Source organism: Pinus tabuliformis, chromosome 2_1, assembly GCF_031772625.1.
Source record: "Pinus tabuliformis cultivar Carrire ecotype Pingquan chromosome 2_1, CPIR1, whole genome shotgun sequence".
NCBI lineage: Eukaryota > Viridiplantae > Streptophyta > Pinopsida > Pinales > Pinaceae > Pinus > Pinus tabuliformis.
In genome coordinates this window covers 553,325,083-553,340,507 of record NC_142299.1, presented here as the reverse complement: position 1 = coordinate 553,340,507, position 15,425 = coordinate 553,325,083, and the positions used below count along the sequence as shown (strand labels likewise).

Genomic DNA, 15,425 nt, shown 5'->3' with positions numbered 1-15,425 from the left:
ATGGGAATCTCCACCTCTTTTGTTATTCCAAGTAAAAAGGCCAGTATTCCAATTAGTGTCTACAAGATTCATATTGTCTGAAAAGGTTTGGAAAGCTAAAGAGTCTTTACTAAGAGCTCTTGTTCCTCCTTTTTTCTCTGAAAGAGATTTGATCATGTTGAAGTCCCCTCCCATGATCCAGGGTATATTTGCATGTCTGTCTCTGAGATCCCCTAGGGAATCTAGAAATTTGAGTTTGTCATCTATTCTCTGAGGACCATAAACATTTGTGACCAGAAAGGTGTCCCTTTCTCCTACCGGTTGAATCACTACTGATAAATAATTTCTGGAAGCCTCAGCATCCAAAATGCCTATTTTGTGGGGGTTCCATAGAGTGAGTATGCCCCCCGCTGTATTCTCTGCTTTGACTTCAAGAAACTCAAATCTACTGAGCCATTTGCTATGAATTTGTCTTAATTTTTGAATGGAACATTTCGTTTCTTGGATGAAAATTATATCCGGCATTTATTGTTTCATTATGTTACTAAGCATTCTTTGCTTTCTCTTACTCCGTAGACCTCTAATATTCCAAGATGTAAACTTCATCATTAAAGATTTGTAAAGGAGTGGCTGGTTAGATCTTTCATCTTACCTGAACCAATCATCAGCTTTCCACACTCCATCAAGAGTTCATTCTGCTTTTTCCTACCTCTTTTCTTGCTTGGGTTTCTGGTGGCTAGTCCCAGAGTAGTTTTCATCGTTTTCACACCTCTGTTGTCCTACTTATTGCTGGTTTTTCCTCTTTCCAGCCCTTGAGCCCGCGTTTTCTATAGAAACAACTGTTGTATTCTGTTGAGCTCTTCTTGAGGTAACGAATCCACTCCTCCCGTGGTTCCCTGTATCAAGAACCCTTCTAGATCTAGGTTTTCTTTGTCAATAATTTCTTGTAGTTCATGGTCCTCCAGGTCCATCTCATTCTGGGTCATTTCCTAATCCATTTCTTGTTCTGCATCACTCATTGTAGCTTCTTTTTGATATTCTATATCTTGTGTTTGTTCCCGGTTTGCTTCCTTCTTCTTTTCCACAGGACTTCCTTCCATTGTTTGATCTTCTTTTGTAATCTCTTCCTCTTGCTCCAGCACTTGGAATCTGTTCCGACTGAACTATTTTCCTTCTTCTTGATGTTGTTTCAGTCCTCTTTTACTTCCTTTACCTCTATTAACCACCTTTTGGAAGCTTTCTGTTTCTTTCATTGTGTTAGTTTTGTTCCTGTTTACTTTTTTACTAAGCGGACAGTCTCTGAAAAGGTGTCCATGTTCATGACATTTGCGACATCTGAACGGAATGTGCTCATAGTCTACTATTTGCACCCATTCTTCATCAAAAACCTCCAAGATCACCTCATCCGGTAGAGCTCCTAGTAGATCCATTTCCACACATATTCTGGCAAAGGAAGTATATTTTCCTCTTCTAGTGGCTTCAGAGGCCTTCACATAGCGGCCTAATTTGTTGCCTATGGCGGCTAACGATTCATTTTGCCAGTAATCAAGAGGTAGAGAATAGAGTCTTACCCAGACCGGAACTAAAGTAAAAGTTTCTCTTTCTGGAACAAAATTCATCATCCATGGCCTCATTTAGAGTCCCGCTGCAACCTAGAAGTAAGGCCTTCCTTCAAATATTCTATCCTTGTCTTCTATATTCATGAACACTACCGTAAAGAATCCCTTAGACCCAAGATGTAGTTCTATGCTCCCTTTAGGTTTCCAGTGGTATTTGATCCACGACTGTAAAGCTTTTTCAGTGGGCCATAATCCCATGAACTTACAGATGATGGCATACGTCCGCATGTGCTCCCTGTGCGCCTGCAGAGCTGGATCATTTAAAATGACCCTGGGAGTTATCTCTGCTTTGGGCTTGCAGGGTCCCTTTTGTTTTTTGTCTTTAGTTCCATGTTTTTTGTCTTCTTCCTCTTTGTCTTTTGTGCCATTCTTTTCCTTATTAATGGCTTCTCCTGTTTCCTCTTCCATGTTTCTTTTCCCTTCCTCCCCAGTACCTCTAGCATTTTCTAGAGGTTTCTTGCCTCTACTGGCTACGGCCTCCTTGTAGGAGGGAGTGGAGCTCCCTCCTCTACAGCCCTCCATAGGGTTCACCGATTGCGACCTACTGCAACTCTTGCTATATGCCCTCGTTGTTCGTCACTTGTCCGTCCCCTTCTAGCCTTCCCAACTATGATTGGTCTTCATAATTGTTATTGTATCATTATATATTTATTGTAAAAATGAGAAAGAGGAAAAAGAAAAATTATTTTTTGAAGCATGGGTTTCATGCACCTTTTATTTGTTCACTAGGTCAAAGCATGTTCTTCATGCTTTTAGGATTCATTGAGTCATTGCCATATGTATACGACCCTTATGGGCAAATTGATTCAAGAAAGAAATATTAAATTTGATTTTAAAGTGTCATTTTTGGACTCCCAAGACCAAGTCGGTCCTACTAGTGAAGTTGGCCTAGAAGAGGCCTATTTGACCACATAAGATGGGTATATATTGGAAAAAAACTCAACCTAATAAGTCACAAATTGAAGCAAGTTCTATCTACACCTAGAACAAAAGGAAAATCAAGTGCAAAGGCAAGGAATCAAAGATAGAACCCAAGCGAAGAAGGAAAGACACAAATCTGAACCACCTCAGCTCACACATGCAAGATTTTTAGGGTTTTTGGTGTAGTTGCAGGACCAAAAATTGCAGGCCGAGTTGTAGACCTGATCAAGAGGGCTGAAACCTTGTCAAGCTGCAGAAATAAAGAACTTTGACCTTCGTTGACTTGAATAGATTTTGATTCTTTTTGAAGGAAATACTTTGGAGGGCTGACTTGTGCTTGGTGGAAGTCTTGGTTTTGTTCTTGGGTCTTGGTTGTCTCTTTTTGATTTGGTTCAGTAAGAAGAAGAAGAGTTTGACTAGGTTTTCCTCTAAGAGAGGGGTTTTCCCCTAGGAGAGGAGTTTTGCCCTGGTTGAGAGCCTACATACTATGTTCTATTGTTCTTGTGATATTCATGTTCTTTTGATTTGATAGTTGCTTGATGAAAAGAAGACAAAAGAAAATAATATAATTAAAATTATCACAAGCTATTATCAAAATAAGAAAATATTTTTCTGCCTTTTGATTTTCTAATAGCTTGTAACCTCTATCTTGTGAAACACTTAAAATAGACTTGTCACTAGGGCCTCTTTACAATAAACTTGTCACTAGGGCTTCTTTACATGTATTATTGTAGAAATGAGTGGGATGAGCCTCATATAAATGGAGGCTTCCCTCATTTCATTTTATCATCATCATACTTTTGATTCGTTTCCTCTCTAAGAGGGTGTGAGCTAGTCCTTTTCACTACTATGGGCAAGATGTGATATTTATTGGTGACTTTCTCGTGGATGTTGTTTTTGCATGGAGACGTTATCTTGGGATTGAAAGAAGTGTCTATTGTGGAGAACTTTTGTGGAGAAATGTCTTGTCATTTATATTTTGCATGTTGAATGTTTAAAGTGGGGTTTCTATTATGCCATGACTAAATGCTTAATCATTGTTGAAATCTTGCTTCATTATTGCATGTAAAATTGTTCTCTCTAAGACCTATGGGGAAACTCTTAATGTTCAAACTCTATATTTAATTTATCACCTCACATGAATAATAGTTGGGGTTCTAAAAGTGGATGCCCTAGGCATTCCCCCTTGCTCAATCAATATATTTCCCTTGAATTTTAACCCTAAAAGACTCCATTAGTGTGTTTGTCATCTCCTGTTTTTGTCCTAGACATCTACGACAGCTGCTACGGTTTCTAGGGTTGATTTATGCATTAAAGTGAATTTTGTGTGAATGAAAGTGACTCATAAATTAGGATTTTCATCTATAAATTGTTTAAAGGAAAAACAAGCATTTTGCATGGTCATACCCTTCTAATTAGAGCTGACGTCACCTTCTTTTTGTTTATGCATATCTAATAACCCTAGAAATACATTTCCTAGCCTAATCCAAGCTTCTATTGGAAGATCTTTAATCATTTGAAGTCTTTTTCTTAGGCTGCTATATGACATTGATACTCTTTCATTGCTTATCATCCAAATCCTAACTTATAGCAGCCTCACTCTTGGTTTAGGCATAGAGTACTTGAACCCTACTTTTGAAAATCCAGGTCATCTTAGGTCGTGCTGGTACCCTATCCAACATAATAGACCTTTATTCCTCACCTTAAGCCATATTATTAGAACATCCTTTAGGTGATTTAGGGAAACCTCCCTTGTGGTTTACTTCCACTAAAGAGTAGGAAAAAGATTGTTTAGTGACAATAGCAACCCTTTCTCTTGTTGCAATAAGGTTTGGCTCCACCTAATAAGGCTTTTCACTGGGCTTGCTAGATTTTGTGGCAACATGTACAATAGGAATTTCTCTAAATATGGAATCAGATAATGTTGGAGTTGTATTAATGGGCAATGGTTTGATGATATCGTTGAAATTTCTAAGTCTAACTCATTAGAAATTCTTCCTGCATTATCTGGTTTATTTCACCTACTTGTTTATTCCTTAACAAGTTATTTAACCATATAAATACTGAAAATAAACACAAATACAGTCTCAACCATCTATAGATCATCAACGAAAGAATAGACAAACACACAAGGGACACCATTATTTTTGGACAATCGTCCTGGAAAAACCCAACTTGGGAAAGCCAGTGTAGCAATTCTGAGGGTTTTATTATTAAGCAACTTTCTTGAGTACAACTAGGGTGCCAAATTGGCTCACCCTATAGAGAAATCTATCTGGCAGTAATACCTCTCTTCGGAAGCAAATATTTAGCAAGTCTTCTCCACAAAAATCTCTCCAACGCTTCTCTGAGGCTCTGCATCAGCCCTCCTGGCCTCTGCATCACTCTGAAGCCCTTTGCATTAGCCTTCTGCTGCTCTGCGCTGGCTCTCTGGCCCTTTGCGTCACCCACGTAGGCCATGCTAGCCTCTGCGCAGTCACTCTGGCCCTCTGCGTGGATCCTACTAGCTCTGCATAGCCTCCTCAATCTTTGTGTTGGTCCTTTAGCACTATCTTTGCCTCTCTGCTATGCATTCACTGCCCCTCGCTGCAACTCAGATCACTTGTTCGAATTTTCTCAGCAAACGCCGCTCCAGAAAATCGAACTGACTAATCAACTTGGTGTTTTTCCAACTTACCCTCAAGTCTCCTCTTATACTTTTTTGTTGAGTCTTCAAAAGCCGAGATTAAATCTCTAATCAATGGCTAAGATTAGATTTCGCTTGATCCATGTCATTTAGAACCTTCTCACCTAGTTTTATATTAATATTCATTAATATTTTTATTTTCCTAAGTTTAGACTTAGGAACTCAATTAAAAATATTAATTATTTTAATATCTCTCTAACTGGGTGGAATTTCCCCAAACAATTTCTGGGTCTTGGAGATCTCATGCACTTTAGCCTCTCCACCAATTTTCATGCCTAGAGCACATCCGATGCTACCCCAAATAAACACTCCCTTTTAGTGAGGAGTGTGCTCTAGTAATGCTCCACCACTAAACATCACCTTGATCATCCGGCACCGGTACCTGTGCTGATGTTTGGCCTTGCTACCCAACATCCTCTGCACTGCTACCCCTAGCTTTACCACTGCCATTGCTACATCTCTACTGCAGCTCCCTCTGCATTCGTGTTGCTCCTGGTCCTTCTTCCCAACACTGCATTTGCACTGCAGTTCTCTCTCATCATGCTACACCACTACTACTGCTGCACTGCAACTCAGCTACTGAGATGTAAATAACTGATCTACCCAACTACTGACATCCTTGTCCTTATGGAACCCTCTTGATGCTAAAGCTACCTCTGTTGCTATATGATGCCTTTTATGCTGCCTCTGTGTTGCTGCAAACACCTTTGTGCATCTCGCATTGCTACAACCTCCTCTGTGCCTTCCTACATTGTTGCAACCACCTCTGTACCTCTCGCACTACTGCAACCTCCACTGCGCTGCTACATACCTTTGCACTCTAGCACTGCCTTGTCGCTCCATCCGCATCTTGTTCCACATGATGTTTGTCATCTTGCTACTATCTCTCGGGGATCCCGTAGCCAGATTTGATCCAAGAGTTTGGGTACCTCAAGGATCCTGCCCCACATCTTCTGTAGTCCCCCTGACTACAACTCGATGTCTCCCCACCTCTTCTCTAGAGGTGCATGAGCACTCATGGCATAGTCGTCATCTGTCTCTATTTATTTCTCCGCCTTTTCCGGAGCTGCCTTGGAGTCAAAGCCTCTCCCTTATTCTTCTTCCTGGGACACTGGGTTGCATAATGACCTAGCTCCCCACAGTGGAATCACTTTATCTTGGAGATGTTCTTCTTCTTTCTCTTCCTCTGTTGTCCCATAGATACCATAGCCACATCTCCTCCTCCTCTTTCTTGATTCGACCTCCTTTGCTGCTACTTCCCACCTTGGTCAGTCGTCTAATCTCTTCTTAGCAAAGAGCTACCCACATCTCTTCCCATCCTAGAAGAGTCGCTCTGCCCAAAATGCTTTGGACAAATGTCTCCCACTCCTTGGAGATTGCATATAGGGCAGTCCTCACCATGAACTCTTGATCCGACGTGGCCCTTATGGAAGTCAGTTGGTCCCGAATCTCCTGCAACTTGCTGGGGTATAGATCTATCTGCTCCCCCTTCTGCATCTGATACGACCGTAGCTGATTCTCCAGTAGCATCTTCCTCTACACGGAAGTGCCTTGATACAATGTCGTCAAGGTATCCCACATCTCCTTTGTCGTGTTCTTCTTTGCAATATGCTAAACTACATGATCCTTGACCCCATCAAGGATTAATAACTTTTCCTTGGCCATTGCATCCTCATACCTTTCGTTATCAGCTGGGTCGACTGGGATAGCCACGGTTCTCAAGGCAAAGCCCTTGATGCGATGTCTATCTAAAACAGACAGGATCCTAGCCTTCTAGATGACAAAGTTGGAGGCCCCGTCCAACCTGTCCTGATCCATCAGTCCATTCATTGCCATCTTTGCTCTTCTCCTCAACTCCCTCTGAATCTCGACTTCCTTCCTGGAAGTCTTCTTGTAGACTCCCTCTGAGTCTCGATTTCCCTCCTTGAAATCCTCTCCTGGACTCCCTCTGAGTCTCAATTTTCCTCCTGGAAATCCTTCTGCCAACAATCGTACCGCTACTCTCCAATCCTCTTTGCACCTGCAACACAAATCTGGATTTCTTGGCTATAAATCCTCCTAGGTAGAGACTCCCTCTACCTTTGTTCTATCCTGTTAGGTACTGTTCTGTTTCAACAACAACAACACCCCACCATCTTCCCAATCCACAATCTTCCCACAGCGCCCTAGGTCCCAGTAGCTAACGTAAATGAGCCTCTTAGCTCTATGCAATCCCGGCAAGGCTGAATTGCTCCTCTGGCCAACTGCGTCACTCCTACTTGGCTAAGTAGGATGACGTGGCTATTCGCGAGCCTCTTTCTCCTCTCACTGCCTCTGCGCTGGCCCTCTCTCTAGCTCGAAATGATGACATAGGCCCTCTGTGTCGCTCCTTCTCTGCTGCTATCTGCTTAGGAACAACTTCTGTCTCTCGAGACAATTGCTTATGTTGCAAATTTTCTGATTTAGTTGGTGCCTTCAGTTCTCCAGTGATCTGCGACTTGGCTCTGATACCATGTTGAAATTTCTAAGTCTAACTCGTTAGAAATTTTTCCTGCATTATCTAGTTTATTTCACCTACTTGTTTATTCCTTAACAAGTTATTTAACCATATAAATACTGAAAATAAACACAAATGCAGTCTCAACCATCTACAGATCATCAACTGAAAGAATAGACAAACACACAAGGGACACTGTTATTTTTGGACAATTGTCCCTGGAAAAACCCAACTTGGGAAAATCGATGCAGCAGTTCTGAGGGTTTTACTATTAAGCAGCTTTCTTGAGTACAACTAGGGTTCCAAACTAGCTCACCCTACAGAGAAATCTATCTGGCAGTAATACCTCTCTTCGGAAGTAGATATTTAGCAAATTTTCTCCACAAAAATCTCTCCAACGCTTCTTTGAGGCTATACATTAGCCCTCCTGGCCTCTGCGTCAGCCTTCTGCTGCTCTATGTTGGCTCTTTGGCCCTCTGCGTCACCCACACAGGCCCTGCTAGTCTTTGCGTAGTCACTCTAGCCCTCTGCGTAGCCTCCTCAATCTCTACGTTGGTCCTTCGGCACTATCTCTGCCTCTCTGTTATGCACTCACTGCCCCTCGCTGCAACTTAGATCACTTGTTCGAATTTACTCAGCAAACCCCGCTCTAGAAAATCAAATTCACTGATCAACTTGGTGTTTTTCCAACTGACCCTCAAGCCTCCTCTTATACTTTTTTCTGTTGAGTCTTCAACAGCCGAGATTAAATCTCTAATCAACGACTAAGATTAGATTTGGTTTGATCCATGTCATTTAAAACCTTCTCACCCAGTTTTATATTAATACCCATTAATATTTTTATTTTCCTAAGTTTGACTTAGGAACTCCATTAAAAATATTAATTATTTAATATCTCTCTAACCGAGTGGAATTTCCTCAAACCATTTCTAGGTCTTGGAGATCTCATGGGCTTTAGCCTCTCCATCAATTTTCATGGCTAGAGCACATCTGATGCTACCCCAAATCAACAGATACAAGAAGGCGGTTCAATGAGATCAATGGGAAAAATTGCTTAGATACCAATAAGTGTTGCATATTTAGGTCATGAGATTCTCTATCCTAACTAATAGATGGTAAGGGTCAACATTAAGCTTCCGAATTTCGACTGATTGAATCCCCTGCTCCAAGTATTATATCGAGAGATTTTTGCATATGAACCGCTTAAAAATGAGGCTTATTCCTATTGATTCTATGATTCCTATAGGATGTGGTCAGTGAGAATTGATTATTGGGGACAGACATACTGGCAAGATAGCAGTAGCTACAGATACTATTCCTAATCAAAAGAGTCAATATGTAGTTTGTGTCCATGTAGCAATTGGTCAAAGAGATTTTGTGGCTCACATAGTGAATTTTGTGTTGATGAAATGGCTCGTAAATTAGGATTTGCTTCTATAAATTGTTTAAAGGAAAAGTTTAGCATTGTGCAAGGTCATACCCTTCTAATTAGAGCTGATGTCACCTTCTTTTTGTTGTTTATGCATATCTAGCAACCCTAGAAATACATTTCCTAGCCTAATCCAAGCTTCTATTAGAAGATCTTTAATCCTTTGTTGTTGAATATCATCCGAAGAATTTTTCTTAGGCTGCTATATGACATTGAATACCATTTCATTGCATATCATCCAAACCCTATCTTATAGCATCCTCACTCTTGGTTTAGGCATAGAATACTTGAACCCTAGTACTAAAAATCCAGGTCATCTTAGGCCGTGTCGCTACCCTATCCAACATAATCGACCTTTATTCCTCACCTTAAGCCATATTATTAGAACATCCTTTTGGTGATTCAGGGAAGCCTCCCTTGTGGTTTAATTACACTAAAGAGCAGAATAAAGATTGTTGAGTGACAATAGCAACCCTTTCACTTGTTGCCATAAGGTCTGGCTCTACCTAGTGAGGCTTTGCATCGGGCTTGCTAGATTTTGTGGCGAAGGTATAATAGGAATTTCCCTAAATATGGAATCGGATAATGTTGGAGTTGTATTAATGAGCAATGGCTTGATGATACAAGAAGGTGGTTCAATGAGAGCAATGGGAAAAATTGCTTAGATACCAGTAAGTGATGCATACTTAGGTCATGAAATTCTCTAGCCTAACTGATCAATGGTAAGGGTCAAATTTAAGCTTCCTAATTTCGACTGATTGAATCTCCTGTTCTAGGTATTCTATCAGGAGTTATTTGCATATGAACCCCTTAAAAATGAGGCTTATTTATATTGATTCTATGATTCCTATAGGATGTGGTCAGCGAGACTTGATTTTTGGGGACAGACATACCGGCAAGATAGCAATAGCTACAGATACTATTCCTAATCAAAAGAGTCAAAATGTAATCCGTGTCCATGTAGCAATTGGTCAAAGAGCTTCTTTTGTGGCTCAGATAGTTAATGCATTTCGAGGATGTGGCACAGTGGAATATTCAATATACCATTGTGGTAGTGGAAACTACAGATTCCCTCGCTACATTACAATATCTCGCTCCTTATACAGGGGCAGCTTCAGCTGAATACTTCATGTATAAGAAACAACATACTTCAATCCTTATGATGATCTCTCCAAACAGGCACAAGCTTATTGACAAATGTCTCTTCTATTAAGAAGACTATCTGATCGAGAAGCTTATCCAAGAGATATTTTCTGTTTGTTATAGTATAGACATGTTTAATTTTATTTTCCAATCCTAGATATTTTTAAATTCTTTTATCCCTGGTATTTGTGTATAAGTTATGTCCAGTTTCCAGCTCTTTTGGCCGCCTTCATCATGGTAGTCTTACAAACAATGTTGCATGTGAGTCACAAATTATATATTTTCATTTACTACTGAACGTAATTGTCTTTGTGGTGATACAGAGTCATTGTACCACCTGAGCTGGGTTATCCTGGCAATGACTTCAACAATGCAGGTCCAAGACCAACAACTTTTTCGGTAAGGTCTTTACGGTTCTGTCTTGCTTGTTCATGTAGTTTCAGACTTATATGCATGATGGCATTTTCTCATAGAATGTAATGTTTTAGTTCATGTCAGACGTCCTCTGTGCAGAATTATGAGCAGCATTTTCTTCCATTTCTGAAAAAACGCAGTTGGTTTGGTATCTGATACTGATCATTCCATTGTAGGGGGAAAGGGCTCTTGATTTTGTCTTGAAGAACCAGGGACTTATTGACAAGACACTACTCTTTGACATCGAACTACTTAAAGTGATTTCGGGATGATTTGTTATTACAGAAATTTAACTTCGAAGTTGCATATTCAGGGTTACCAGAAAAGTTATGCAATATTTTTGTACCTGCAAATATTTTAGGCTTGCGTGGAATGTTATTAAGTAATAATTGGTAGATAATTTAGTAGGCCATAAATTTTGTTGTCAGATTTGTCAGTAGAATTTGAATAATGGGCAGGCTATGACTATCATTAAAGTTGTAGATAAAATTATACAACATATAAATATGCATAAGAAGTCATTAAATGTTACATGAGAAATTTGTTGAAGGATTATATTCTAAGCATGTTTATAGTGCCTGGAGAGTTGTTTCACATTGAATTTTTTTATCTCCAATGATGGCTTCGAATGCATCCCTAAATGAAATAAAGGCGAAGTTGGCTTGCTTTTGTCCATGTGACAGTGATAATTTTCAATTTTCACTTCATTTATTTGCCAGGCAGTTTCATGTATTTGCTGCATAACAATTATGGAAGAGGCCATTTTGATGCAATTAATCGACTTCTGCTTGTATTATTTTTCCAAAGTCAACTATTAGTGATTCAATTATTTTGAAAAATGTGATTATCTAATTGTTTTAGATAAAGGAAAAATCGGATGCCATTCTACTCACGATAAACATTTGTTGTCTATTGGTTGCATTGAAGCTTGTTTGAAAATGCCATTGTGAAAAAGATGATATCCAGGATACCTGTGATCTTCAGAGCCTTTTCTTTATTGTTTTTTGACATAGAATCCGTTGGAAGATCTTCAGAACCTTTTCTTTATTGTTTTTTGACATAGAATCCGTTGGAAGCTTGGACTCGGGCTCTTGGGGCTTAGTAGATTTCAGCTTCTAAAATTTGGGTGATGACTCTTCATTAAGGTCAAGTAGTGTTTTTCCTAGTAGAATCCTCCTTTCTGTGCTTCTTATAGCCTTCCTAATAGAAATAGCAACGTGGAATGTGTAGAGGAGAGATCTTTGTTCAAGCTCATCATAAATGGATGACTTTTGGGTTTTTGTTGATTCTTCCTATGTGGGTGTAGGATTAAAAGTGGTTTTAATTGGTGGAATGGGCTTCAATTTAGGGTGAACCTTTAAAGCCACATCGACAAGACGTGTTGACAAAACATTTAATGTGAGATAGGCAATTATTCTCAAACTCTGTTTGACTCCTCATCGTATGGGACATTAAAAACAAGTCATAGATTCCTTTCTTATAAAAGATCGAGTACAACCATTAAGTATAGCTCACTGATTATAGACTAATTTATAGTTTAACATATTAGGTTCATTAGACAAAATTTAATGCTGAAATGGGCCAAATAAGAAAATATGTACTGGTTGAGTTGTAAATTTAATAAGCAATAAAATTTCAAAGAATGGAGTCAACAATGATCATTGAGTTGGACTTGTATTCACTATTTCAAGCAGAAATTGGAATATACATATCATGTGTCTATTTGACATTCCCAGAGTTTGCAAACTCTGTTTGACCAAAAATACTAAAAAAAATCACTAATGTCCGATTCAATGTAAGAGTTGACATTACATTCTTTTACCCTTGTTTCAAATTGTTCATACATTTAATACACAGAAAATGCAAAAAATAACAGCCACTACAGGCTACACTTATTCTGAAAGAGACATTAGAATATCGATCCAGTCATTTTAGATTGAACTCCTTCCTTGTTTCAACTTCATAAAGCACACCTTGCAGGAGCAGAACCTATGAAACCGGATTCGCTGGAAATGGCCTGCGTGTCCGAATCCCATGAATCGGACACGATTCGATAGTGATTCGAATCCTAGAACGTGAAACGTTGTGTCCTAACGTGACACGATTGAATCCCGCACGTGTCATGTTAGGACACAACGTGTCACGATTTTGAGATTTGAATCCCAAAAAAGGGAAACCCGCGGGCATAAAGATGTGCTGTTATATCAGTCATTTACCATTCTCTCTTTCAGTTTTGCATACATTGAGTTGTGGGCAAGGAGCTAAGGGTTTGGAGCAAGGAGCTAAGGGTGTGGAGCGTTTGGCAAGGAGATTCAAGCACTAAGTAAGTGCATTTCATCTCTATTTTTTTGCATTTCTATTACAGCAGTTTGTATATGAATTTTTTTTTACAAATTTGTGCATGTTTTGTTTATTTTTTTTACAGTATTCATGGCTCAATCAAGGGCAGCAGTTAGGGGGCAAAGGAAGGGGAAGAATGTCTCCATTGGAGATGCCTCTCCTCCCCCAATATCATTAGAGTTTGCTGCAAGTAATGTTGAGGGAAGAGGAGGACCTAAAGACAGCATTGAGAAATATCCCTTGTGGAAATATGTCACAAGAGAGGATGGGACAAGCACCAAGGGGAAGGGAGGAGGCAATGTGCAATGGAGATGCAACTTTTGCCACATTTCTTTCAAAAGCACATATTACCGTGTGAAAGGCCATTTTTTGGCTTTACCAGGTTGTGGAATTGGAGCTTGTAAAGCTGTTCCTTTACAAAAGATGAAAGAAATGGAAAAGGAGTTCATCGTTGGTATGGCAAATGTGGCTGCAAAATCAAGAAAACCAAGAATGAAGACCCCCTTCTATTTTTTAGGAAAGGCACCACCAAATTTCCATTTGAGAGTTCTATTGGGGGACAAGCAGCAAAAAGAAGAGCAATTTCACTTGGTCCAATGGACAAGATTTTTCAAAAAGAGAAACGGGAAGAGCTTGATCTCACCATTGCCTTCTTTTTCTATCAAAACTTCATATCATTTAATGTTGCACGCTCACCTCTATTTATTGAAATGTGTCGAGCTCTAATTCACGGGTCTCCATCATGGTATGTGTCTCCTGGTTCAGAGAATGTTAAGTTATGGTATGTTCTATGCTTAGAGCAGTTTACTTCTTTTTATTATTATTATCCACAGATTAGCAATCACATGTACAGTAAGTAAAGTGCAGATAGAACATTAAACGATCGACAGAAAACAAGCCAAGACATGAGACACCAGATGTGGCGGCTAGCCAGGGACAAACCCCAATATGGGGAAACCCTTTGATCAAATCTTATTTTATCTTCAATAATTCAACAGAGAGAAATAGTACAAAAATCTGATTTATATCAGCAACAACAAACCCTAGATCAACGACATCAACATCACTAGCATCATCGACATCAGTGTCATCAGCATCACCGACATCAGCATCATCGACATCATCGGCATCAGCATCGGCATCGGCATCAGCATCATCGACATCACCGACATCAACCCTAAACTAGGGCAGTCGATATCTTGCATACTGACCGTCAGATCGGCTTGATTCCTTCACCAAAAATGCGGCCTTCTGAGGAGAGTCAAATCCACCTACAACGTAGTTCAAAGAGGGAGAAAGATGGTCAACGTTGGTCAAACTTTCGATCTGCAATTGCAGCCCTAAATCTGCGTCCTTCCTTCCACACGTGAGAGAAGAGTCTATTTCTACACAGTAGGAGAAGAGCCTCTTTTCTACGCAGGAGAGAGAGAGAGATGTGATGAGAGAGTGTGTCCAAATGAGGAAAATACCTCCTGTATTTATACACAAATGTTGATGATTGAATAGATGCGACTGTTGGGCTTCTGAGCCTACATGAGTTGTTGGTCGGCTTGATAATTATTCCATAATCAAAATAAATTCATATCTCCATAAATACTTATCGAAATCGGATGATCTTTAGATCAATCCTACACCTCTTGACGAGAGGAATCTAATAAAAATATTATCAGCCATGAATAAGATGACCCACATGGAGTTTGGCCCTAGTTGCCAATTTTAACACTCCCTCTCAACTAGGGAGAACTCCATCTGCAATTCGTTTGTCGGTCGCTACTATTCATCCATCAAATGCACTGCCTTGTACAACTTGACCCCTGCTTTGCTCTACTCTATCTTGCCTGCTCTGCTGTGTTCTGTTCTACCCTGTTTTGATCTGCTCTGCTCTACTCTGTTTTGCTTTGTCCGAATTATGAAGAAGAAGAAATGATCGAGGATGTATCATACTGACTCAAAGTCAGTCTCAGAGTGTGTACCACTGGTCCCAGACCAGTCCTCAACCGACCCGAAGTCAGTGTCATAGTGGGTACAACTCCTACCACTGGTCCTAGACCAGTATCATCCTCCACTGACTCAAAGTCAGTCTCAGAGTGTGTACCACTGGTCCCAGACCAGTCCTCAGCCAACTCGAAGTCAATGTCATAGTGGGTACAACTCCTACCACTGGTCCCAGACCAATATCAAATTCCACTGACTCAAAGTCAGTCTCAGAGTGTGTACCACTGGTCCCAGACTAGTCCTCAACCGACCCAAAGTCAGTGTTATAGTGGGTACAACTCCTACCACTGTTCCCAGACCAGTATCATCCTCCATTGACTCAAAGTCAGTCTCAAAGTGTGTACCACTGGTCCGAGACTAGTATCATTAATCTCAGATCAATGAAAGTCATCCTAGCATAGGGAGTATGGTAGATACAACGAT

At 40.1% G+C, this 15,425-nt stretch overlaps 1 protein-coding gene across 2 annotated transcripts in view; it reads left to right on the top strand.

Annotated features, from left to right (window-relative positions):
• The window catches only part of LOC149201567 (peptidyl-prolyl cis-trans isomerase FKBP19, chloroplastic-like), a 359,273-nt gene extending 348,066 nt beyond the window's left edge, over positions 1-11,207 (top strand). For both annotated transcript variants that reach the window (XM_089402958.1, XM_089402957.1), the window contains exons 9-10: positions 10,577-10,652; positions 10,844-11,207. In XM_089402958.1, the coding sequence (XP_089259084.1) occupies positions 10,577-10,652; positions 10,844-10,939 (172 nt within the window). In that variant the 3' untranslated portion in view covers positions 10,940-11,207. The remainder of the gene's footprint in view (positions 1-10,576; positions 10,653-10,843) is intronic.
• The last annotated feature ends 4,218 nt before the right edge of the window (positions 11,208-15,425 follow it).